The 22,749-nt window shown below is 64.0% G+C and overlaps 7 protein-coding genes across 7 annotated transcripts in view; 4 read left to right on the plus strand and 3 right to left on the minus strand.

Annotated features, from left to right (window-relative positions):
• The window catches only part of MNEG_0797 (NAD dependent epimerase/dehydratase family), a gene marked incomplete at both ends in the record, with an annotated part of 2,607 nt that extends 2,485 nt beyond the window's left edge, over window positions 1-122 (plus strand). The window contains one exon of the mRNA XM_014050715.1: window positions 12-122. Within this exon, the coding sequence (XP_013906169.1) occupies window positions 12-122 (111 nt within the window). The remainder of the gene's footprint in view (window positions 1-11) is intronic.
• A 2,130-nt stretch (window positions 123-2,252) lies between these two features.
• Window positions 2,253-3,825, plus strand: MNEG_0798 (Protein P80; the record flags this gene model as incomplete). The annotated part of the gene is made up of 5 exons (XM_014050716.1): window positions 2,253-2,495; window positions 2,778-2,910; window positions 3,114-3,206; window positions 3,351-3,619; window positions 3,790-3,825. The coding sequence occupies 5 exons, from the start codon at window positions 2,253-2,255 to the stop codon at window positions 3,823-3,825; spliced, it is 774 nt and encodes a 257-aa protein (XP_013906170.1).
• A 445-nt stretch (window positions 3,826-4,270) lies between these two features.
• MNEG_0799 (hypothetical protein) lies at window positions 4,271-5,287 on the minus strand (the record flags this gene model as incomplete). The annotated part of the gene is made up of 4 exons (XM_014050717.1): window positions 4,271-4,351; window positions 4,535-4,544; window positions 4,792-4,962; window positions 5,166-5,287. 4 exons carry the CDS (start codon window positions 5,285-5,287, stop codon window positions 4,271-4,273), a joined length of 384 nt encoding a protein of 127 aa, XP_013906171.1.
• A 786-nt stretch (window positions 5,288-6,073) lies between these two features.
• MNEG_0800 (Protein P80) lies at window positions 6,074-11,897 on the plus strand (the record flags this gene model as incomplete). The annotated part of the gene is made up of 11 exons (XM_014050718.1): window positions 6,074-6,088; window positions 6,290-6,583; window positions 6,796-6,928; window positions 7,070-7,162; window positions 8,670-8,740; window positions 9,101-9,157; window positions 9,429-9,602; window positions 9,985-10,120; window positions 10,358-10,576; window positions 10,741-10,880; window positions 11,157-11,897. 11 exons carry the CDS (start codon window positions 6,074-6,076, stop codon window positions 11,895-11,897), a joined length of 2,073 nt encoding a protein of 690 aa, XP_013906172.1.
• A 1,112-nt stretch (window positions 11,898-13,009) lies between these two features.
• On the minus strand, window positions 13,010-16,987 carry MNEG_0801 (amidohydrolase; the record flags this gene model as incomplete). The annotated part of the gene is made up of 12 exons (XM_014050719.1): window positions 13,010-13,201; window positions 13,426-13,521; window positions 13,798-13,884; window positions 14,071-14,137; window positions 14,325-14,433; window positions 14,668-14,717; window positions 14,927-15,001; window positions 15,402-15,589; window positions 15,796-15,925; window positions 16,150-16,201; window positions 16,408-16,493; window positions 16,689-16,987. The coding sequence occupies 12 exons, from the start codon at window positions 16,985-16,987 to the stop codon at window positions 13,010-13,012; spliced, it is 1,431 nt and encodes a 476-aa protein (XP_013906173.1).
• A 505-nt stretch (window positions 16,988-17,492) lies between these two features.
• Window positions 17,493-20,322, minus strand: MNEG_0802 (hypothetical protein; the record flags this gene model as incomplete). Its single annotated transcript, XM_014050720.1, has 4 exons — window positions 17,493-18,038; window positions 18,299-18,414; window positions 18,697-19,257; window positions 19,461-20,322. 4 exons carry the CDS (start codon window positions 20,320-20,322, stop codon window positions 17,493-17,495), a joined length of 2,085 nt encoding a protein of 694 aa, XP_013906174.1.
• A 478-nt stretch (window positions 20,323-20,800) lies between these two features.
• Window positions 20,801-22,749, plus strand: part of MNEG_0803 (Chaperone protein dnaJ 6) — a gene marked incomplete at both ends in the record, with an annotated part of 3,299 nt that continues 1,350 nt past the window's right edge. The window contains 7 exons of the mRNA XM_014050721.1: window positions 20,801-20,830; window positions 20,943-20,972; window positions 21,174-21,242; window positions 21,396-21,457; window positions 21,771-21,872; window positions 22,191-22,245; window positions 22,462-22,621. Coding sequence (XP_013906175.1) covers window positions 20,801-20,830; window positions 20,943-20,972; window positions 21,174-21,242; window positions 21,396-21,457; window positions 21,771-21,872; window positions 22,191-22,245; window positions 22,462-22,621 — 508 coding nt within the window. The remainder of the gene's footprint in view (window positions 20,831-20,942; window positions 20,973-21,173; window positions 21,243-21,395; window positions 21,458-21,770; window positions 21,873-22,190; window positions 22,246-22,461; window positions 22,622-22,749) is intronic.

Here is a 22,749-nt window from a genome sequence, read left to right on the forward strand (position 1 = left end):
ACTGTTCCCAGGACTCCTACTCCAAGGACTTTGGCCTGGGCCAGTTCCGCAAGGCGGCCGACTTTGAGACTGATGACCTCATCCTGGAGAAGCTGGGCAAGAGGGTCAGGACGTTCGCCTAGATCTCGATCAAGATCTGATCTGAGATCTACGACTTCAGGCAACCGTGTCCAGCGGGGCAGCGGAGGGTCGAATTGTCCCCTCTGTCGCCCCATGATGGCATGTTGGGGTGCAGGGCAAGAGAAAGGCAGACCGGCTGCAGCACACACGGCGGCCTTGAGCGGCTACGGTCGAGCCGTGGCCTGAGATGTTTGCAAGAGAGTGAGCGTGTGTCTGGCGGGTGCGTGCTGCTGGGACGGACATGTGGGTGCCATGCAGCTTCCGCAATCTGGCCGCCTGCACAGCAGGCCCAGGCCTTTTGTCGCGGCCGTGCGCGTTCACCTGCTCCATGATCAGGCGTGGAGCGCCAGCCAGGGGCTGGCGCAGGGGTGCGCGAGGGGACTGCCCGCCACAGTTGTCACGCCAGCGGTTGGAGCGGGGGTCAGTGTCAGGGCAGGCTGCTGCTGAGATGATGCAGTGGGGCCCTCCCCAGAGGATCCTCCGCGCCCATGGCGCTGCCAAGGGCGGCAGGGGCGGACGGGCGCGCTTCAAGGAGTGCCTGCCGCAATCTGTAACCCATCAACCCGCGGCCTTGACGCGAGCCTGCTGGGGGCGTCCGCTTCGCGGTGCAGCTCGCGGGGCGCAATTTTGCGCTGACACGCTTGACGGTGCGTGGGAAGTGCAGCCGGCTGCACTGATCGGTCCGTACCTCTTGTCGGGCCTCTTGAGCCATTGGGTGTTGCTGCTCGTGTTACGGTTGCTGGTGCTGCTGCTGCTGCTGCTGCTGCTGCTGCTGCTGCTGCTGCTGCTGCTGCTGCTGCTGCTGCTGCTGCTCGTGTTGTGGGTGCTGGTGCTGGTGCTGGTGGTGCTGCTGGTGCCGCCGCTGCTGCTGCTTTCACATAGAGCTGAGTCTTTGTTGTCCAACCCAAGCCTCAGATGCAACGCGAGAACCGCATGCCAGTGTGGCTCGACCACGTTGCCCGTTGCTGTCACGTCGACTGCGGTGACGCTCCTGACAGCAACGCAGCCGTGAAGGTCACATGGGACTGCTGCTGGCAGTCCCTAGGCACCCTCATTTGTGGCCTTCAATATGAAAGCTTGGGGCTCCTCAACGCTGTTGTGGATCAGGAAGCCGTGGCCTTCTCATATATGGTAGTGTACCGCATGTGCAGTTTGCGAACCGCACTGCGGCGTTGCGGGCAGATACAGATACAGTTTGCGCACAAACCTCGCCACGTAAGTTGTGCAAGCTCTTTGCGCGATCAAAAGCGTCATCGAGCTGGTTGTCACCCGAGTGCCGCAAAGTATGAATCCACGGCAGCTTGTTGCCGAGCACTTGCACGCCGATTACGGTACGCTTCGTGTGCCTACCCCGAATAATAGCATATTTGGCTTGAATGAGCATCAAAGCACTCCTGCAGAGCATCTCCTGCAACTCAACAGACCTCAGTCGACAGTCTTCACCTCAAACAAAGCATGGTAGCAGCACAGCCGCTACGCGCGCTGGCCACCTTGGCGCTGCTGGTTGCAGTTGCCGCTCAGATGGATCACAGCGGGCACATGGCTGGCATGGCGATGGCTGCACCCTCGGGTGGCAGCCGCCCGCCCTGCGTGGTGAGATTGGTGGCTGGCCGCCGACTCGTACTTGCATCCGCAGCCGCCGCCCGGCTGGCACGCCAGTCGTTACACACACTCACAACCCCTCGTCCCGACCTGCCCACGGTGTGATGATTTCGCATCTCCTTCACACGCAGGAGAACCCTACCACTAAGAACTGCTCGGAGTTCAAGCTGCCTCATCCTGTCGTCCAAAGTGATCTGAACTCCCTCTGCAAGGTGCGCACTACCATTCATCGCAGCTAAGCAGTGACTGTGCAGCAGCAGCGGCAGCGGCGGCGGCGGCGGCGGCAGCAGCAGCAGCAGCAGCAGCAGCAGCAGCAGCAGCAGCAGCAGCAGCAGCAGCAGCAGCAGCAAAAGTGGTCAAGCTTTTGACCAGCCTGGCAACTAGCCGACCAACCCAGCATTCCATCAGACTTTCGGACATTTAAGGGCCTGTATGGCCCGCATAATCGTGCATGCGCCACCTCCATCGCGTCCCTCCACTAGGGCATGCACTTCATGCCGGCCTGCTCCATATACAAGGCCTGCCGCGCCATGGGCGACGGCCCCGACGCCGCCAACGGCTCCTTCACTGCCGCCATCGGCGGCAGCCCCGACGTCTGCAGGCGCTTGAACCTGGTCGCGACCGTCTGCAAACAAGACACGGGCATGGCGCGCATGGCCGGGTGCCTGCCCAACTACCACCCGATGTGCAGCACCAAGGGCAGCGTGGTGAAGCGGTGCACGGAATACCCGGGCTTCGCGCAGCTGCCAACAACCAAGGCCGTCAACGACGCGGTGCGTGGCCCTCAGTCACAGCAACACACGGCGGGCCATGCTCCGGAGGCTGGGCCGGCAATCTGCTTATGAGCCGGGCACTCAAGGCAATAAGCCAATGACATGCAGTTTGCGAGTTTGTGGCTCACCCCCACATCCAGGTGGCAAAAATGCGATGCAAGCCTGCGGGACTGCAAGCCTGCTCATGCTGTGCCTGTCCCGTTTGCTAGCTTGCTGCCACCCCTGGCCTGTGCCGAGCAGGAATGCGAACAGACACGGTGCGGCCCTCACGCTCTGCCACAGGTGAAGCAGCTGTGCACGGCAAAGCGGTCGCGCCCCGGCTGCGCGGCCTGCCTGCCGTCCTTCGACGCCGCCAAGACCTATGGCAGCTGCGACCTGCTGGGCACCTGGGGCGGCATCTGCGCTGCAGAGCCCAGTGAGCATGACTCTCAGCGCCTTGAGTCAGCTGTGACCTGACAGCGGCCCGTAGCCGCCTGGCTTGCTGCAACCCTGCTGTGGTCAGTGGCCACATGCAAGTGGTTGCATGTTCCTACTTGCGTCAGTGGCCACACAGCTGCAACATGTCAAGGAATCCTGCAACACCGATCTGTCGCCATGCTCTTGCCCGTTCACCCCCAGAGCTGCCCCAGTGCGCCAACCACACGGCTCTCTGCGCCAAGGACAAGGCCTGGTACTTCTGCAAAGCGGGCGCCACCGCCATCACGGACAAAGGTGCGGCGCTGGCCCTGCCCCCGGGCCACATTGGCAGCCTTCAAGGCGGGTCAGGGAGTGTGCATGCGGGGGTCGACCACCCGTCGCGCGCCCCAATCAGGCGAGTTTTCCGCTGTGGTTGCCACCACTGCCAAACTTCCTCAGGCTGGAAGCTGCTCAACGCGACACTGACAGCTGCCGCCACGACGGCCGCTGGCCCCAAGGCAGCAGCACACGATATGTCAGGCCATGACATGGCCGGCCACGACCATGACATGGCCGGCCACGACATGGCCGGGCACGACCACGACCATGACATGGCGGGCCACAACAAGACAGCTCCCCGAGGGCTCTACGAATCGCCTGCCTCTGCCAACACTACTAAGCCCAAGGCGGCTTCACGCGCCGCTTGCGCCGTCGCAGCTCCTCTGCTGGTGAGCTCTCAAGCGGGTGGGCAGGGGGAAGGTGCCGATCCCACTGTGATGTGAGGCCGCCCACGGCCCCTCTTAAAGTTGGCTGCTGCTGTTTGGGAACAGCAGTCCGCCTGCCAATGTGCGCCCTGATGCCACCCCGTCTCTCGGACACTGCCTGCTGCAACGCGCAGGGCCTTGCCCTGGCAGTGGCAGCTGCGTTGGTGTGAGGCAGCAAGAACACAGAGGGGCCTTGTCACTTCTTGTGCTGGGCATACCACCAGCGCTGTCCCTGTCAATTGTTGGGTTTTGTCTAACTTGGACTACTTGAACCTGCATTGCGACTGCCCCTGCTCACTGCTGTTGGTCGTGAGGGAAGGTTCATCGGTTGCCGCCAGACATTGTTTGTTGCTTGCTGCAGCTTTCCAATTCTCCCGGTAATCAACATCCAATTGCAATCCATCTGTTGACCGTCCGAGATGTCACCAGCTGTGTGTTGCGTACACCGTTCTTTGTTTGCAACAGTCACGGGCATACGAGAGGTGGAGTTACAAGAGAGCGGGCGGGTGCGTTGAAAAAGAAAGCGGGCGGGCTGCAAGCCCTGAGACCCACTGCCGTGCCGCTTTGCCCTGCATTGTGGCGCCTGGATGGAGGTCTAGGGTGGGGGTCAGCCGATTAGAAGTAGCCCTGCTTGCGGCCCTGCACGCCGATCTGGCCCAGGGTGAGGGCCAGGAACAGGCCCAGGTGCCAGGTGATCTGCGGGTGGCGAGATTTCGGGGAGAGGAGAAGGGCCGAATGAGGGAGGGGCCCAGAGCAGCAGGGGCCAAGCCAACACGTGCACACAGGAGTACGTGTCGCGATGGCGCAGGGGGACAGGGGTGACAGCCGTCGCTGCATGCTCAGTGCGTTTCACAGGCCTCGTCGAGGCGTGGCTCTCACCAGGTAGAGCCTGCGGACCACAGGGGCAGCGGCAGCATGCGAAGGAGGGGCATGCGAAAGAGCAGTGACGGTCAGCTCGACGAGCATGCACGACCTTTGCAATGACGGCTGCGGTGTTGATGCTCGAGGGCGGACTACAGTTCATGCAGTGCATCAGCCGCGGCGCGCTAGCGGGGGTGCTGCGCCCGATCACACCCAGCTGGTCGCGCCTAGCCACATGCCAAACATTGTTTGCGGATGATGCCGTCGGGACGCACCAGAACTTGTCGGTCAGCGCCGGGCCGGTGGGGAAGTGGGCCAGGTTCTCGCTGATCGACGCGGTGAACAGGCCGAACAGCGAGTCGCCGCCGAACGCGGGGGCGGGCGAGGCCGAGGGGATGGTCCAGCCCAGGAAGGACGCGCCGATGACGAGGGGGTCCTTCTTCAGCCTGCGCGCGGGGCCAGGAGGGGCGGCAGATCATCACACGCAGATCACGGCGCAGCACACTGAGGGGGCGCGCCTGCTGCCTTACACGCCAGTATCCCCATTCTCATCCTGCTGCACCAAGCCCTCAGACAGAAGGATGCCAAAGGATCCTCTTTAAGCAGCAATGAGCCTAGATACAGCTGCCATCATGGCCAGGATCCGCACCACTCGGGGTAGGGGCTACCCGCGGCGCGGCACACCACAGCGCGGGTGCGCAGCACGGGGCTGGCGCGCTGCACGCTGCGAGTAGCAGGGCGAGCCACCGACTTCTGCATCGAGAGCTGCATCTTGGCTGTCGCTGTGAGTGGGTCGCTCCGGGGCGGAGTTGTAGGCTGCGCGAGAGAGCAGATCCCTCGACCAAACGACAGGATTGACAGCTGTAAATGTGCTGGCTCGTGCGTAGCAAACGGGTAGGCCCCCCTGAGACGCTATGGCAGGGGCAGCCGAGCCGGCAGTGGGGTTCAAGGAGGAATGATACGGACGCCTGGAGGGGCTTTGTGGCTTGATCAAGACCTCGATTGTCGGCCATATCAAGCTGAACACCGTTGCATCACCTGCTGTCCACGGTGCAACCAGATCGTGCCGGACACCCTTCGTATCCAGTATGGCAAGCCTCCCGCTAGTTTTTATGCTGCTGGTATCAACGGCTATAGGTCAGATGGACCATAGCGGCCATATGGGTGGCATGGCTATGAATGACAGCGACATGGCACCGGCCGCCGCAGACTCGTCGCCATGCGTGGTGCGCAGTGCAAAGGGCGCCGTGCCGGGCCGTGCTGCAAACTTCTCTGCACTGAAATGAGGTGCTGCAGATGCGGGTTGCGGATGCATGCCTTTACAAGGGCTGCACGATTCTCGGGGGCCTTCTTCCGCAGCTGCCTCGGACGACGCAACACGGGGGTCGCGGGACAACGGGACATCGCCACCGCCGCCCATTCTTGCCGCCGCCCCGCTGCGTGCGCTGCGCTGCGCCTTGACACACCCATCGCCCCTACTGCTGTCTGCAGAATGACCCCACGCAGCCGGCCTGCGCAACGTTTGCACTGCCTGATGAGGTGTTCCACGCTGACCTCATGGCCCTGTGCAAGGTGAGGGGCACCCGAGGGGACCCCGCGCACGTGCCGCGTGCGCAGCTCACAGCTCTTGCAGGCTGCGGGGCGGTGGCTCGGCTGCCAGACACAACTGACGTCACCGCCCTCACCAGCTGCCCGGCAGTCTGTGGGATGCGGCGCGCAGCCCTCCCTCGGATCACCCCCAACTGCTGCGCCCGCTTTGTCGGCGCCCCGCAGGCGATGAGCTTCATGCCGGCGTGCTCGGTGCACGAGGCGTGCACCGCGGCGGCGCCCTTTGACGACGCGCCGCTGTCGGTCAACTGGACCTCCCAGATCAGCCCCGACCCCAAAGCCTGCAGCCCCATCAGCCTGGTGGCCACCGTGTGCACAATGGACACCGGCATGACTAACATGGCGGGATGCCAGAAGCACTACAAGCCGATGTGCCGTGCCAAGGGCAGTGTGGTTGAGCAGTGCCGCGAGAACCAAGGCGTGGCGGAGCTGCCGACCACGACGACCATCAACGATGCGGTGCGTGGGGTGGGGTGGAGGGCGCACACAGTCAAGTCCAAGGGTTTCCCAGGCCGGGCCGGCCCAGGCGCGCACGTGCTGCCGAGGTGATGCTGGAACAGCAAGCCGTGGCGCTTGATGCAGGACGATTTTGCAGGCGCAGCGGCGCGCTTGCTGTGCGCATGTGGCGCTTGAAATGGCAGCGCGCCCACCCCCCTTGCCTCGTGCTGCAGGTCAAGCAGCTGTGCACGGCCAACCGGTCCCGCCCCGGCTGCGCGGCCTGCCTGCCGTCCTTCGACGCCGCCAAGACTTACGGCAGCTGCGACCTGCTGGGCACCTGGGGCGGCATCTGCGCCGCAGAGCCCAGTGAGTCTCGCGGTGTTTAACCCTCGCACATGGACGTTGACGGCGTGGCTGTAATTGCTTTTGCTGGTTGCGACAAGGCGCCCCGTCGCCACCCCACCCACGTCCATCCCGCCGCGCTGCGCCCTGTTCCCCACCACCCAGCGGTGCCCCAGTGCGCCAAGGCCGCGGCTCTCTGCGCCAAGGGCAAGGCATGGTATTTTTGCAGCGGCTCAACACCAGAGGCTTTTGCTGAAGGTGGGTCGGCAGGGCTCTTGGACTGTGATGCGATGCAGTGGGCGATCCTCAAAATGAGGGGTAAGATGGACCTCGTATCCCACCTTGAGGGGCGCTAATTCCAGGGAACCCGTCGCTGTTCGCCTGCAGGCCCAAGCAGCAATGCCACCTCGGGTGACAACGCCACTGTCGCTGGCCCCACGGCTAGCAGCCCCAAAGCCGCCACTTCTGCGGCCGCATTTGCGCGACTCAGTCTTGGCCTGCCTTTCCTGGTGAGCAAGTTTGCTTGGCGCCGCAAATGTGGTGTTGCTGTTCAGGTGCTTTCAAGAAAAATGCAACACGCCGCATCACGTGAAGCGTCGCAAAGGCATGCATGCAAGGAAGCAAGCAGGTTGGCCCTGAACATGCTGCACTTTTAAATTTGGCCTTGAATGCGTGCTGTGTACTCGCCCCCTTGATCCGCAGACGATGATGATGGCCTGCTGCGTTCTGTTGATGGCGTAACGCTGCAGCCAGGCACTGCAACTCAACCCTGTGGCCAGCTTGGCGCCTGCTGGGACAGGCAGGACGCTGGAACACGCGCACAGTGTTTCCGCCGTAGGCGGCCGACAAGACTGACCTTGGACTGTATCATGACCGCATGACTTCTGCAGCAGAGGCGAAGGACGGCCTGCTGACCTGCACAGGCCGGGGCTGAGGGGACTCCCTACTTACAAACACCCCCATGCATACCTTGACTTGCTTGCATTTCCAAGCAGTCCGTTCTTCCGTGTCCATCCTGGCCACTACGCAGTCATGGGCCAATGCTAACACATGCAACATGTCTTCCTAGAGGTCACCACGCACGATGCACGAATGCAAACGAGTTGCTGCCTGTTTCTCCCCAGCACAGGGCCACTGCTTATCAATCACTTGCCTGTAACGTGTTTTTCTCGATATGGCCCCTGCAGCCACGTCACGGTGCCAACAAAGCAGTGCTTCTACTGCAGCTCAGCAGTGCCCACAGCAGCTGCCCCCAGAAGGCTGGCGGCATGGGGCAAAGCGTGCAAAGCGCATGCTGCTTCGGTCAGGAGCTGCTATGTGGGACCTGTATCTGCATGTCATATGTGACGGTGGCACATGATGAACCGTCCCATACACTTGACGGCCCACTTCACCAGCTTCTGTCAGCTACTCCTGTCGTCAGCTCTTGGTGTCCTTGATGCCGACCACTATTCAGGCATACGCGCACTTCCAGGCTTCTTTCACGTGATACCTGGCACCTTAAGAAACATTATATCGTCCGCTGACCGTCCATCTAGCTGTCTTCGGCGACTGTACCAATTTCCTGCGCGCAAGAGAGACGTGCGCCAGTTCGACGCGCCGTCATCCAGCGTAGTGGAACGTGTTGTGTGGGAATTATAGAGCCGTATTGAACAGCTCCAGCTTGTTTCGGGGCGGCGCCATCTTGGCGGGACGGCTGCAGCCAGCAGCAGTGTGGCCATGCAGGGGTCAGCAGCGCTGCGCATGCTGGTGCTCCTGGCAACAGCAGCAGCGGCATCAGCAGTCAACTGCTATGAGACACCAAAGGACCCCAGCTGCGCGGCATTCACGCTTCCGGTGAGCAAGGAAGGCAGGTGGACTGCAGACGCTTTGACGTGGACCCGCGCTGGGCGTCCCCAGGCACAGGCTGCTGGCTGGCTGTGTTCTTGAGGTCGGGGCCCATAGCTGGGCTGTGATGCTCAAGACTGGTCCCATATCAGGCCGTCAGCTTGATTCAGGCTGCGTACGCAGCAGAGCTGCGCCGCGGAAGCTAGGAATGAACGCCACCTGCCCTCAGGCGGCGTGGCGCACGCCGCAACCGATGGTACATCGGTACATCCCCCCCCTCCCCAGCTGTCCGTGCGGGTCACAGGCAACGCGCCTCTGGTTCCACGCTGCTGTTGTCCTCAAACCCCCGCGCGTGCCCCCAACCCGCAGAGGGCGGAAGCTGTGGCTGACCTCAACTCACTCTGCAGCGCCATGCACTTCATGACGGTGCGCAGTGACCTGGAACCCTCGGGTGGCTGTGCAGGAACCTCGGCCGGCCGCATATGAACTTCTGGCAGCACCATCATGGCACTCACCTCATCGTGTGGGCCATCTCAAGCAGTTTGTGAAAGCCGAGGCTGCCGCCGCTGCATCTGGACGCCGCGCACTAGCCGCAGGCAACCCTCCTAGGGCAGGCTCCCCCCGACGCCCCTCCCTCGTGGCTCCCCTCTTGCACCTATGTTGAGCCCCCCCTCCCGCGCTCGACCCGCCGCCCCAGGGCTGCTCCCTGTACAAGGCCTGTAACGCCACGTCCCGCCCCAACGTGGGGGCCGACCCGACGATCTGCGACCCATTCCAGCAGCTCGCCACCGTCTGCGGCCGCGACAAGGGCATGGGCGGCATGTCGGGCTGCAGGGCGCACTATGCTGGGCTGTGCGCCAACGGCAGCGCGGTGCGGCAGTGCAGGAGCAGCCCCGGGTTTGGCCTGATGACCACGGAGGACGCCAACAAATGGGTGGGCGCGCGGCGGGGCACCGGGGGTATTCCGGGCTCGCCTGTGAGGGGTCAGCGAGTCCGCCGGCGTGTGGATGGGCCGGCGTGTGGATGGGCCGGGATGGGCCGGGATGGCCAGCGCGTGCCGGCGGCCGTGGCCGCTTGAGTGCCACGACTGGGCTGTGTGGGGGGCGCAGTTGCTGTCTGCATTTCGCGCGACAGGGCATGCCCTCTTGCCCTCAAGCATGCACACACACATGTGCGCACACAGACACACACGCTCCCTCATACACAGACACACACACTCTCTCACACATGTGTACCCTCTCTTGAACCCCCAGGTGCGCTCCATATGCGAGGAGATGGACATGGACGGCTGCGAAAGGTGCACCCCGGCGTGGCAGCAGGGCAAGACGTGGGGGGGACCAAACTGCGACCCATTCGCAGTCTACGGCTGGCTCTGCGTGCAGATGCCGGGTGAGATTGGAGGGCCAGCAGAGGAACGGGCACGCTAAGGGGGGTGGGGAGGGTTGGCGGGAGAGCATTGTGGTGGTGGCGCGATGCGCTGTTGATGCCAGGGGATGTGCCAGCGCCTCGTGGACGTCGCTTTTGGGGGTCTAGTCTGCCTCCTGTCTTGTTTATGTCCAGGGCGCAACACGCGGTCTTAGGCCGACATTCGCGTCGCCCCCCCTTCGACGCCGCCCCGCCGCGCAGACATGTGGCAGTGCATGGGCCCCGGCCGCTGGGACGAGATCTGCCGCAAAGACCCCACCCTGTACGTGTGCGTGGGCAACGCGCCCGCCCTCACTGACAAGGGCTGGTGGCGCCCGTCCTCGGGGGGCGGCGGCGACGGACCCGCGCCCGCGCCGGCGCCGACGCCGGCGCCACCGCCAGTGCCAAGCGGCGGCGGTGGCAACGAGCCTTACAAGCCGGGTGAGCGGGGCCTGTGGTCGTCCAGGCGTGAGAGGAGGACCCGGCTTTTGCTTATGCGAACCCTGTGCGCACCCGCGGGCGACTGTCAGGCAGCAGCACCATTTTTTGATGTTTCCAAACCCCTCTCCCCGCCTCCCCTGCAACCCCCATACCCCCAACCCCAGGCCCCACCATGAAGATGTACTTCTTCAACCAGCTGCCCTTCTGGCTGCTGTTCAAGGAGTGGACGCCCGCCACCAGGGGGGAGCTGGCGGGCGCCTGGTTTGCCATCTTCTTCCTCGGGATCTTCTACGAGCTCGTGCAGGTGGGATGCTGCTGTTATGGATCCAAGGTTTCGTCCAGGGTGCCAGGTTGCCTTGAAGTATGTTGGGGCTTGCGCCCAACGCAGGCGTGTGACAGAGCAGCCAGAGCTCAGCTCAGTCTAGAGGGCCGGGCCTGAAGGCGTCGCCTGTGATGGGAGAACCTGGCATGTGAGGTTGACGCAACGACCGGCCTGCCTACCTGCGCGGCGGCCACAATCCCTGTGCGGCTGGCGACCCACCGACCAGCCCCCTGTCCCCCCCCACTTGGCCACCCAAAGACCGTGAAGTTCAGGGTGGAGGCCGCATGGATGGCCGCAGACGCGAAGCAGGCAGAGCTCGCGGCGGCGGCCGGCGACGACGACGGCGGCGGCCCCGCCGCGGGCTGCCCCTGCGACGAGGCGTCCGACGTTGTGGCCGTCCGGATTCCGATCTCCAGCAGCGGCCGCGTCATGGGGGACGTGCTGATGAGCAGCGGCGGCAGCGTTACCGGCCGGGGCGGCTCCGGGGGCGGCCAGGCGCCGCAGGCCGGCAGCTGCTGCGGCGGGCCGGGCGGCGGTGGCGGCGGGCTGCAGCCTGTCGGGGAGGGCGTGGAGGGCGGCGGCGGGGGCGGCTGCTGCAGCAGCTCCCGGCCCCAGCCGGCGGAGATCTCTGCGCTGAAGGTCCCCCTCGCGCCCGACGGCCTCAAGGGCGGCGCGCTCTCCTCTCATCACCACCACGCCCACCACGCCAAGCGCCGTGGCGCCGGCGCCGCGGGCGCGGCGGCGTCGGCGTGGCTGGCGCGGCAGCGGCGGCCGGGCGGCGCGCTGGACGCGTCGCTGCTGGGGCGCGACGCGGCGCGCTGCGTGATGACGTTTGCGACGACCGCGCTGTCGTACCTGCTGATGCTGGCGGCCATGTCCTTCCACATCGGAATATTCTTCGCCGTGTGCAGCGGCATCGCCGTGGGCTCGGCGATTTTCGGGCGCTACCGCTCGTTCTACGCGGTCGCGCACCACAACAGGGACCCCTGCGGCTGCTGAGTCGCAGGGTTGCGTGCAAACACGCCCGTGCGGCCATCCCCTGCAGCGTTACTCTTGAGTCGCCGCTGCCTCAGCTGACAAAGCCCCACCGGCTGAGCCTGAGTCGTAGACAGCCGGGCCCAGGCTCTGCAGAGGCTGCTACTCGATTCGTTGCGTCGGCCGGCAGGAGCGCCAGTGGCGAGCGGATGGGCGGGCTGCGCGGGGGGTTTTCGCTTTTCGAGGCGGCTGCAGCCAGGCGGGGCCCGTTGTCGGTGAGTGTGGAACCCTTGATACGGTCCCCCGATTGTTCAGTGGCTGCACCCCAGGCAGAGCTGATGGGAGGGCCCTTTTGGCGCTTCCGAAATTTGATTCTTTCCAGCGCAGCGTGCCGTTTCGGGTGATGGCAGCCTGACTTTGGCTGATGCTTGGTGGGCCTAGGCTCTCATCGGCGTCGTCCCTGTTGTCGCTGGCCTGCGGACGACCCGCACCGGGCAGCGCAGCTCGTTTTGTAGATGAATTTATTGTGCGGGAGGTTCATGGCGGTGACAGGCGCAGGCAGTGCCTGCCGCCCACCCCACAACTGTCAGGGAAACCCGTTCCTCGCGGCCAATTTGCAAATCTGCGGTGCAATCCACCAGCTTTCCGGCCCCATGTGCTCCCCTTGGTAGTGGTTGAACCAGCTGTCTGTGCCTTGCGGCCATGGCCTCCCAGAACCACCCTGCTGCGGGCGCCTGCAGCGCTGCATGCTGCCTGGTTGGCCCGTCTTCTTGCGCAAATCTTGCGCACAGGCTCCTGAGGCCCCCACCGAACGTGAGTTACGAGGGGTCCGCTTGTTGACCAACGCCTTGCTTGGCTGCGTTGATTCTGGTGGCACAACCAACACTGTTGGGTGTCCCTGTAAACCCGTTGTCAACAAAACCTCCTGCCTGCGGGCTTGTCATTGCGACGCCCTAGCGTAAGCAGCCCTCAGGAAGAGCACCAGACCAGGGAGGCTCAACCCGCACCTCATCCCGCACAAAATGCACCAGGCAGACACCGGTCAGCAAAGCACCGCGCGACAGCCTCGCCCCCAGATCACAACCCTAACCGGGGTCCCAGAGCAGGCAGCAGCAGCCGGTGCTGCAGTGCATACGCTAGAGCCGCGTGTTGGCCGCCGCGAGCGCCGCACCCGCGGTGCCGCCGGGGACCGCGGCCAGCAGGCCCTCCTTGATGACGAGCCGCACGCTGGACTGCGGCTCTGCCAGGGCCGACGCGTCCAGGGAGGGATCCCGCGAGAGCAGGACCAGGTCGGCGCGGCGGCCCGGGGCGACGGCCCCCAGCACATCCTGGCGGGGCGACGTGCGAGGGCGGACCGGACGACATCAGCAGCAGCGGTATGACGCAACACGTGACGGTGCGTTGGGGGTTCTGAGCGACCCAAAAAAGCCAGGGTCCCTTGGTCTAACGAATGTAGTGTCCATGTGCCGGGTGCCCCCAACGCAGGGTCCTTCAAGCGGGGTTTTCAAGCGGTGAGCCCCTGAGCAATGAGCGCCCCTCATCGGCGGCCCACCTCTAAACCGAAGAGGCGGGCGCAGTTTGAGGTGGCCTGCTGGATCGCCTCTACTGGCGTGACCCCCGCCTGCGCGCGCAGCAGGAACTCCTCAGACTGTAGAGAGGGGCCCGTGGGCGGGGGAAAGGGGGAATGTTTTGGGGTAAGGGCACCACGAGTGGGTGGAGCCGCGGGAGAGTCGGCTCGCAGTAAAGAAGTTCTTGGTGCGGGAAGGTGGTGCATGCGCGTGCGCGTGTCATGTCCTGCGACCGCCTGCTCAGGCGTCCAGTGACAGCCCCTAGAAACACGCAGCGATGCCCTCGGTGCCCCTACTGCCCTGCTGCCCTGCACCCCCCCCTCTCCTCCATGACTGCGCCCCTCCCCACCCCCCACCTGGTGCTGGTGCAGCTCCCCCAGCAGGTCACTGCCAAAGCACAGGGTCACCCCCGCAGACCGCGCCAGCCGTATGGATGCCAAACCCTGGTGCACGGGTTTGCGGGCACGGTCTTGTGAGTGTGGGAGTATGTCAGTGGGCATACGGGGCGGCAAGGGGAACTCACTTGCCTTGAGAGAACATCAGTAGCTCTGAGATTGAATTCACGCGCATGGCTAGCCGTGCTGCAGGGCGTTCAGGCCCGCAGGAGTGCCAAAACCCGCCCCAACCACCTGCTCAACCGCGTCCGCCACTTTTGCCACCAGCGCCTCGGCCATGCCCGCCTTGACCCCATCACGCCTGCGGCTCACAAGGGGGGCAGGGTGGGGGCGCGGCAAGGTTGCCCGCGGGGCAGGGCGCAGAGGATCGGGTGCAGCAGCCCGGTGAAGAAGCGACGGCAGCCAGCAGCAGCCTGCATCGCAGTGCCTGCCTTGGGTCATTGCCCCTCCCGTGGCGAAAGCCCATTCATGCGGCCCCCTGCCCCCACCTGAGGGCCGCGTACGTGACGGTAGTGCTGACGAGGAACGCCCCCCTCTCCACCATCATCGCAGCGCACTCTTCGTCCAGCCAGTTGCCGTGCTCAATGCTGCGCACGCCTGCGAGTTTAGCGGCGCATGAGAGCCGTGCGCCGTCAGCGTTGAAGCCAGCGCAGCGCAGCAGCTTGAAGCGGGAGGCTTGCCAAGCGTAAGGGACAGCTCAGCAATAACATCGTCGCGCGCTGGACGGCGGAAAACCAGTGAATAGAGAGTACTGTGTTGGGCAGGCGCACAGGCAGGGAGGCATTCTGGTGCTCGCTGAGGGCTGCGCTGAGGGCTGCCCTGAGCGCGCACCGCACTGGAGGGCGCGCTTGATGGCTGATGGCTTGTAAGCGTGGGCGCAACTGGCAGGGGCATTGGCGTGGTGTGCAGCATCGTTTCTCTCACACTGACAGATACACCACACAACGTGGCCAGTCAAACAGGGTGGACGGCATTGGAACAGCAACAGCCGGGACGGCTTTTCTTGCTCGCGCTGCGCGCCTGCAAAGTTCAAGCGCATCCTTCACGTATGGCGCTGCTGTTTGATTCTGTCTCGCTCTGTGGAACCCACACATATGTCCCTGCAGCTTCCGCCTCCTCCACAATGGCCCTCAATTCCTCCAGTGAGAATTGGGTGTTGGTCAGCCTGGGGTGAGGTAGAGCGTGCATGCGCGCTTGTGCATGTGCATGTGTGTGTTTGTTTGCGTGCGTGTGTGAGTGTGTGTTGCGTGTGTGTGTGTGTGTGTGTGTGTGTGTGTGTGTGTGTGTGTGTGTGTGTGTGTGTGCGTTGTGTGTGTCGTGTGTGTTGTGTGAGTGCATACGTGTGTGCATGTGCACGTTCGTGTGACTTGCAGATAGGCGCATGCATGTGTGTCCACTATGCTCTCTGTGGCAAACGGATCTCAAACCTTGCAGGCAGCCCTTTACCCTTCAACCTCCAGCAACCAAAGTTTGGCTGCAAACTGCGAGGCGTTTCCGCGGCTCGTGAATGTCGCCTCGGCACACACTCAAAAGACAAGAGCGTGGCAGCATGCCCCTGCCCCCACCTGTCAGTCGGGGAGGCCACCCCCCCTGACGCCATGACCTTGATGCAGTGAGCCCCCCGCCGCAGCTCGTCCCGCGCCGCACGCCGGCACTCCCCCACGCCGTCACACACGCGGCCGATACCGCGGAGAGCGGCGCCGCAGGCACAGCAGTCCTCCCCTTTTCCCCGGAAGTCCCCGTGGCCGCCCGTCTGGCTGAGTGCGTGACCTGGGTGCAGGGGTGACAGGTTTGAGGTCGGCAACGTCGACGGACACGCATGCGGTGCGTGCTGTGTGTGTGTGCTTGTGTGTGCGTGTGTGTGTGTGTGTGTGTGCGCGCGCGTGCGTGCATGCGTGTGAAGCTTGCTGCGGTACGTGCGCTCGCTTCCTCGTGAATGCCAGGCCAAGATCAACCAACCCCCAAAACCAGCCGCCATCCCAGCTGCGCGCCTGTAAACAGGATGCGTGGCCCCAGGATGGAGCCGTCGTCCACCGCCTGCGCCAGGCCCCAGTCGGCACCCCCAGCGTCCCGTACGGTGGTGAAGCCCCTGGCGGGTATATCGGGATGCAGTGACACAGTTGCAAGAAAGCAACGGAGAGTGGCAGTGGGCAAAGCGAGCGGTGAGGGACGAGGCAGGATATCCAGCTGAGCCGTGTGGGTTGCGCACGTGTGTGCATGATCTGTCATAATGATGTCACATGCGCGCGGCCATCCGGCAGCAGTAGTGGCAGCACCTTTGACCCGGCTGCGTGGCAGCAGCGTCCAGCTCACCTCAGCAGCATGCCGCCCAGGATCTCCGCGGCGCCCGCGGTCACCAGGGACTCTGACATTGCATGGCAGAGCGCAGGCAACGGGCGAATGGGATGGGTCTGCAAGATGTCAGCATGCACAGTAAGGGCTCACAGAGTCTGGGGCATGAGGGGTTGCAAGAAAACCCAGCGCTGCATCAGCACCAGAAGAAAATGTGCTGCTGCCTTGCTTTTGGTGGTAGATGGGTTTTCCCTGATTGGAACCTCTACCGCAACTCACCCGGCAGTGATTGCAGCCCCGCCAGGTCAGCTGTGACGGCGGTGCAGTGGACGTGGGCGTCGCACAGCCCGGGCAGCAGCCACATGCTGCGCAGCGCAGGCGAGGCCAGGCGTGGCGTTGCTCAGGAGGTCGACAAGCCATGCCCGGCCGCACTCCAGGGCGGTGCGCGCTTCCTTGGCACCAAGCTGGGGGCGTCCAGAATGATTATGGTTCAATGTGGGCTGCAAAAGATAGGCGGAGGCGACCCTTCCCTGTTGTACTCCCCCTGCCCTCCGCCTCACCCGCCGCAGTCGATGACGATGTCGTTCCTGGCCGCGGCTGCCCCCACCACCGCTGCGGCGTCCTCAGAAACGGCAGATATTGTTTCCCCCTCCACCACCACTGCCCGCAGCCCCTCGCTGAAGAGGCTCTCCTGCGCATCCCAGCAGCGAACGTTTGCCAGCACCAGGCGGTGGGCGGGAGCAGCTGCAGCTCCCGAGACGCGAGCCACCCGTATTCGTTTGGCAGTGCGGAAGGAGTCGCGCAGAAGAACCACAGGTGCTTGGTCGGATGTCACCCTTAGGTTTGCCTGCTCTTCCATCGCGCGGGCCAAAAACTGCAATGATCTTCGGCACTGCGATCTTTCACTGCACGGAGTCGGACATGTTTTATCAGATCACTTGATATTCTTCAACGCTCTATTCATACATGCGCGCATATCTTGCGCACGGCAGGGCATCCGTGACAAGTGACAGCACATGGCAAGTGACACCTGGTGACGTGTGATGTGCGCCATAGGTGTTGTCCCACGGTACTCTTGCAATGCGAGCGATACAGAAAGATGCTTTGTGCCCTGGTAGACCACCAGCCTGGGGGTCAATGCAGGCTACTGTGACAAATTGAATTTTGGACATGTTGTCCCGTTTGAACGTCTGGATGTTGCTGAGGGCAAGTACTTGCATGGTCCCCTCCAGCCCTGTTCACCATCACAGCTGATGTCCGACGATCAGTTTTCGCTTCTCTTATGATTGCAGGACGCAAGTTCTGGCCATTTCCTTGAAACCAACTGCAACCGTTGCAGTTGAGTAATAGTTGGTGACCAACTATTACTCAGGCGCCTCCGCCGCCTTGACACACAGCTGCCTCAGCGCCGCCTCAACTTCAACCCACTCCCCTGTGCAGGTTGCGCCGCCGGTGCTCCGCACATCAGCGCCGCCGCCGTCGCCCGCATCCACCAAACCCTCTGCTTCTGCACCCGCGACTCTGCCGCCTGGCGATGCTGCCGCGCTGCCTTCCTGGACCACCTGCAACGGCGCATCAATCGGCTGACCGCTACCCTGAGCCCCGCCCTCAGCCCTGCCAGCAGCTGCCGCTGTTGCGACCAAGTCCGCCTCGGCTGCAACGCGCCCCTCGCCTTCACTATCACCGGCCTCCCCATCCCCTGCATCCGCACCCTTCGTGCCTGCAGCCGCCTCCTTGCTGCCGGCGGCCGCGACCGGCAGCGGCGGCGGCGAGAAACCCGGGGGCAGGCGCAGTTGCGCGGCCGCGCCGTCGCCCTGCGAAAGCGTCACCAGCAGGCTAGAGAGGGAGGTCTGGTTCAGCAGGCGCGGCATGAACCTGCGCAGCGACAGGTCCTCCTCAGGGCCAGGGATCTGGGCGGGCAGCGGTGGTGGGGGTGACGGGTGCAGGTGTGTTGATATAAGCCTGCGGCACGTGCCAAGTGTCAAGAGCGCTTTTGCCTGAAGCAGAGCTTGAAACCTTTGCTTGTTGCGCAAACACCCGGTTCCGCCCTCAAACAGCTGACGTAGCGTTCTGTTTTCTGAAGACGGCCCCTCGCATCATGCTGCCTCGTGTGAGCATACATGTGCGCATGCCTGCGCATACGCGTCCGCGCGGAAGCGTGAGCCCTCACCCCGTCAAGTGTGTAGCCCCGCCGCTTGGTGTAGGCCTTTGCCGAGCGCACGACCTGGTCCAGGGGGAACCAGGCCATGGCGTCGATGTCGCGCGCGTCTGGGTGGATGCGCCCGGCTGGCGTGGATGATGGGGCCGGGAGCCAGGGGTGGAGCGGGGGGAGCGCTGAGTTAAGGGCCGCGTGCCGTCCGAGTGTAATGTAAGTCAACCCCTGGTTGGCTTCGTGGGAGGCCGCTGGAGCCCAAGGGTCATGCCCCGCGGGCTGCAGGGCTGCAGTCAAATCAACTGGCGCCACTCTGCCATGGCCGTTGCCGCAGCCGCTGCGGGCTTGGCGCACCCGCCGCGCCGCGCCCACAGCCTGCCTTGCGCGTCAGCGTCCAGACCCCCGGCCGCCCGCACCTGCGACCGCTGCCTCGAAGCGCCGCGGCAGCGCCTCCGCGCCGCGCAGCTTCACGACAAAAAGCGCCATGCTCCCGGCCCGCCACAGCACCGCCGGTGCGTGCGCGAGAACGGGCGCGAGCAGCGTGGCGGGCAGGAGGCCGTGCGTCTCTTCCTCCACCTCGCGCGCGGCCGTGCGCTCCGCCTTGCCGTCATCCACTTTAACAACCTTCCCGCACATCCAGCCCCAACCCAGCTTGCCCGTTGGCGCGCTGCCGCTCTGGTGAACCATCAGCACACGGATGAGGCGCAGCTGCTCCTGTGCCACCGCCGGGGCTGCGTGTGCAGCGGTGGCGCCCGCCTCGCCCTCGTCGTCGCTCCCACCCTCTTTTCGCCCCGCCGCCGCCGCCGCCGCCTCCTCCGCTGCAGTGGCTGCGGCCACAATGGCGGCGGCTACCCCCGGGTCTGCCGCGGCCGCTGTGACGCCGCTGCTGTCGCCACCTGCCAGCTCGCCGGCGACAGCATCCGTCGCAGCCGGCGGCCCCAACCCCTCTTGTGGCTCGTCACAATAAAAGACGACCCCTGTGGTTGGTAGCCAACGCGCGGCGTCCAGGCGCAGTCAGGCGACCGGAGACAGCGGGAAGGTTGGTGGCGCAAGCTGCGCAAGAATGGCATGTTTGCAACAAATGCACAGCACAATGCATCACAAGAAAGTGCACGCCAGCTACCACGCGAAGCCAAAAGGTGCGCATGCGCTGCAAAACGGAAGCCATCAAGCCTCTCACCGGCTGCCTTGTAGTGCTGCAAGTACACACGGGGACGCGGCATCTTGTTGCCCGCCTGGGGCGCCTCGTCCTTGGACAAACGCAGCCGCGGCGGCGCCGCAGCCACTGGAGATGCTGTTGGGGGCGATTGCCACGCAGGCCGCTGCAGAGTTTCCGCCTCGCCGCCGCCAACGCTCCCAATCCCGCCGCCGCCGCCCTCGCTGCCTCCGCCGCCGCTGCTGCTCGCCGCCACGGCTGCAGCGGATGCCGAGCGCCGGGCTCGTTGCCAGCCAGCTGCAAGAGCGGGTCCTGCTGTGGCCACGCCTGGAGGACGCCGAGTTGGTGGGGCCCCAAATGCAATGGCTGCGCAGGGGTCGCGCAGCTGCCGCCCGCTAATCTTCGGTTGCGAGCAGTACGCGCTCGCTGCTGGCGGCTGGGCGCATGCGGGGGTGTAATAGCGCTGCTGCTGCTGCTGCTGCTGCTGCTGCTGCTGCTGCTGCCACGGGTGCTGGTCGTGCTGATTCTGCTGATTGTGCTGGATGGCCTGGTTGTGGTGGAAGTACCACACCTGCTGATGCGGCTCTTGGTAATGCTGGTGCTGCTGGTGCCGCTGGTGCTGTTGTCGCTGCTGGTGCTGCTGTCGCTGCTGTTGCTGCTGTTGCTGCTGTTGCTGCTGGCGCGGCTGGTGCGGCTGGTGCGGCTGGTGCGGCTGGTGCGGCTGGTGTGGCTGGTGTGGCTGGGGAGCCCAGTACCAGTAGTGCTGCGGCTGAGGCCACGTCCCTGCGCCTGTGTGCTGCAGAACATCCTGCCACCCCCCCTCTGACAGGTGGCACGGCTGATTCGGGCGATGGAGCGCGCCCCACCCGTGCTCCTGGGGCAACATGCTCGCGTGCTGCCGCCCGCTGTCCAGCGGCCTGTGACAGCGCGCGGCGGCAGCAGCAGCAGTCGCAGTGGTGCGCGCGTCGCCTTGCCGCCAGTTACCGTTCCGCGCGATAGCCGCCTGTGTTCTGTATATTTGGTTTGTGAGTTCACCTGCTGCGCTGCTGCCGTTTTTCACATTGCAGCTGCCAGGGAATGGGCCTTGCCGGCCGCTGAGCACGGGGTGCCGTCTGTGCAGGTCCATATCATATCGGAGGTGCGATGAGGTAAACAATTAAGATTATGTATGCCATCATTACCGTAATTTAATGCTCTGTACGGTATACGCGCCTGTCGGTCATCCAGAATAACGGTGTGCAATCGAATACCGTACAACGGGATTTCATGCAGTACGCAACCTTCACAACATGCCAACATTATTTGTTACATGTTTGTTGCATTGAGTTTCTGTGGGCACCTTCGCGATCTGGCTCATCACAAATATGGAGGAGAGCGGGAAAAGCCTGTACGAGGTGTGTAGGGCTGAGATCAAGCCTGAAGTCTCCATCACACCTCATGTTATGCCCTCATGCCCTGATGTCCCTCGCCATGGACATTGTGCTGTCGTTTGCTCTCCTCGATCAGGTGCTGTGTGTCGACAAGGCGGCCAGCCAGGTGCGGGCCAATGCAACGCGGCAGCCCCAGGCAGTGCTGCATATTGCTATCGGTTGCAGCGTCTCTGGCACGCCTGCCTGCTCAAGGGGGCTTGTATCATTGATGCACGGCGGGCGGGCTACAGCCGAGGGTCGACCCTTGAGTGGGCGCAGCTGACATTTGGTGGCCCCTCGTGCCTGCCCCCGTCCCTCCCACTGCCAGTCTGACATCAAGAAGGCATACTATAAGCTGGCCCTGCAGCTGCACCCGGACAAGAATCCTGGGAACGAGGTGCGTGCCATGAGGGCCGCGGCCACGCATCAGCCCCTAGCGCCCTGCCCTACTGCAGAGCGGCTGGCAAGGAGGGCCGTGCGGTATGCTCCCCGCAACCCATTCCCCGGTGACCCGATGTATGCTATCTTATTGCACACCTCCGCGTGTCAGGATGCCCACCGCAAGTTCCAGGCGCTGCAGCGCATCTACGCAGTCCTGGGAAACCCCGACAAGTGAGGCGCGGGCTGCACAGCAGGGGTTGCAGAGCGGCGGGGGAGCGCGCGCCTGGGCTTGAAGGGGGTGGGCGTGTGCCGATCAAGTGTCCTGACGTGGAAACGGGCGGGATAAGGGCTGGATGGCTGAACAGCCTGTTGGCTGCGCCGTGGGGCGATGATGCGGCACAGGCGGCCTGGCGGCGCTAACGGTCGTCGGGACTAAGGCCTGATGCGGACCAGCGACGCGCACACGCTCAGATGGCATCTTCGCCGCACTTCGTCACACCTTGCCATGCCCCACTGCGGCACGCCCCGCCGCGCCGCGCCCCAGGCGTGCCCTGTACGACGAGACCGGCAGCCTGCAGGACTGCGAGGAGTTGGCAGAGGGGGGGCTGGGGGGCGGGGCAGGCGGCGCGTTTGCTGGGCTCTACAGGTGGCAATACGAGGGGAAGGGGGGTTGAGGAGCCGCGTGCTCGGGGGGAGGCGAAACGCAAGAGCGGGCGCATGACTTTATTGTTTTCCCAAGGGAGCAGCAGGTTGTGATTGGCGTGGTACTGCAAAGAGAGAGGTTAGAGTTGTGGGTGGTGCGCTGTGTTGCGTGCGTTCGTACCAGCCAGCAAGCTTGTGTATGTGTATGTGTATGTGTATGTGTATGTGTGTGGGTAGAGAGTGTGTTTGTGTACGTGCGTGTGCTGCTCTTAACGCTGTAGCAGTGGCTCTAATGGTGTTCCACTCTTGCCACCATGGCCAGGGCCTACTCCGCTCTGTTCAAGAAGATTGACGAGCAGGACATCATCACATTCGCGGTGCGAGGGGGAGGGGGGGAGGGCGCCGCGCGCCGCTGGGGCCCATGGGACCGACGCAATTGCGCCATCGGGCAATGCGACCGCTGACTGCGCTGTGGCGTGTTTGCCATAGCCCATGCGTGAACCTCTGTCAATCAAAGCACACGCAGGCACGCACGCACGCGCGCGCGCACACACACAAACGTCCCGCATACCACCCCGCCCTGCTGGTTACAGGCCAAGTACCGCGGCTCTGATGAGGAGCGCGCCGACCTGCTGCGGCACTACACGGAGTGCAATGGCAACATGGGGCGACTGTTTGAGAGCGTGATGCTGTCGCGGCCTGAGCTGGACTCCCACAGGTTCATGGCCGCCATTGACGACGCCATTGACAAGGGTGCGCGCGAGCGAGTGTGCACGTTTGCATGTGTGCGTCTGTGTGCATGTGTGTGGGCATAAGTGTGTGTGTGTGTGTGTGTGTGCGTGCGTGCATGTGTGTGTGTGGGTGTGTGTGTGTGTGTGTGT

This window comes from Monoraphidium neglectum (assembly GCF_000611645.1).
Source record: "Monoraphidium neglectum strain SAG 48.87 unplaced genomic scaffold scaffold00070, whole genome shotgun sequence".
Classification (NCBI taxonomy): Eukaryota; Viridiplantae; Chlorophyta; class Chlorophyceae; order Sphaeropleales; family Selenastraceae; genus Monoraphidium; species Monoraphidium neglectum.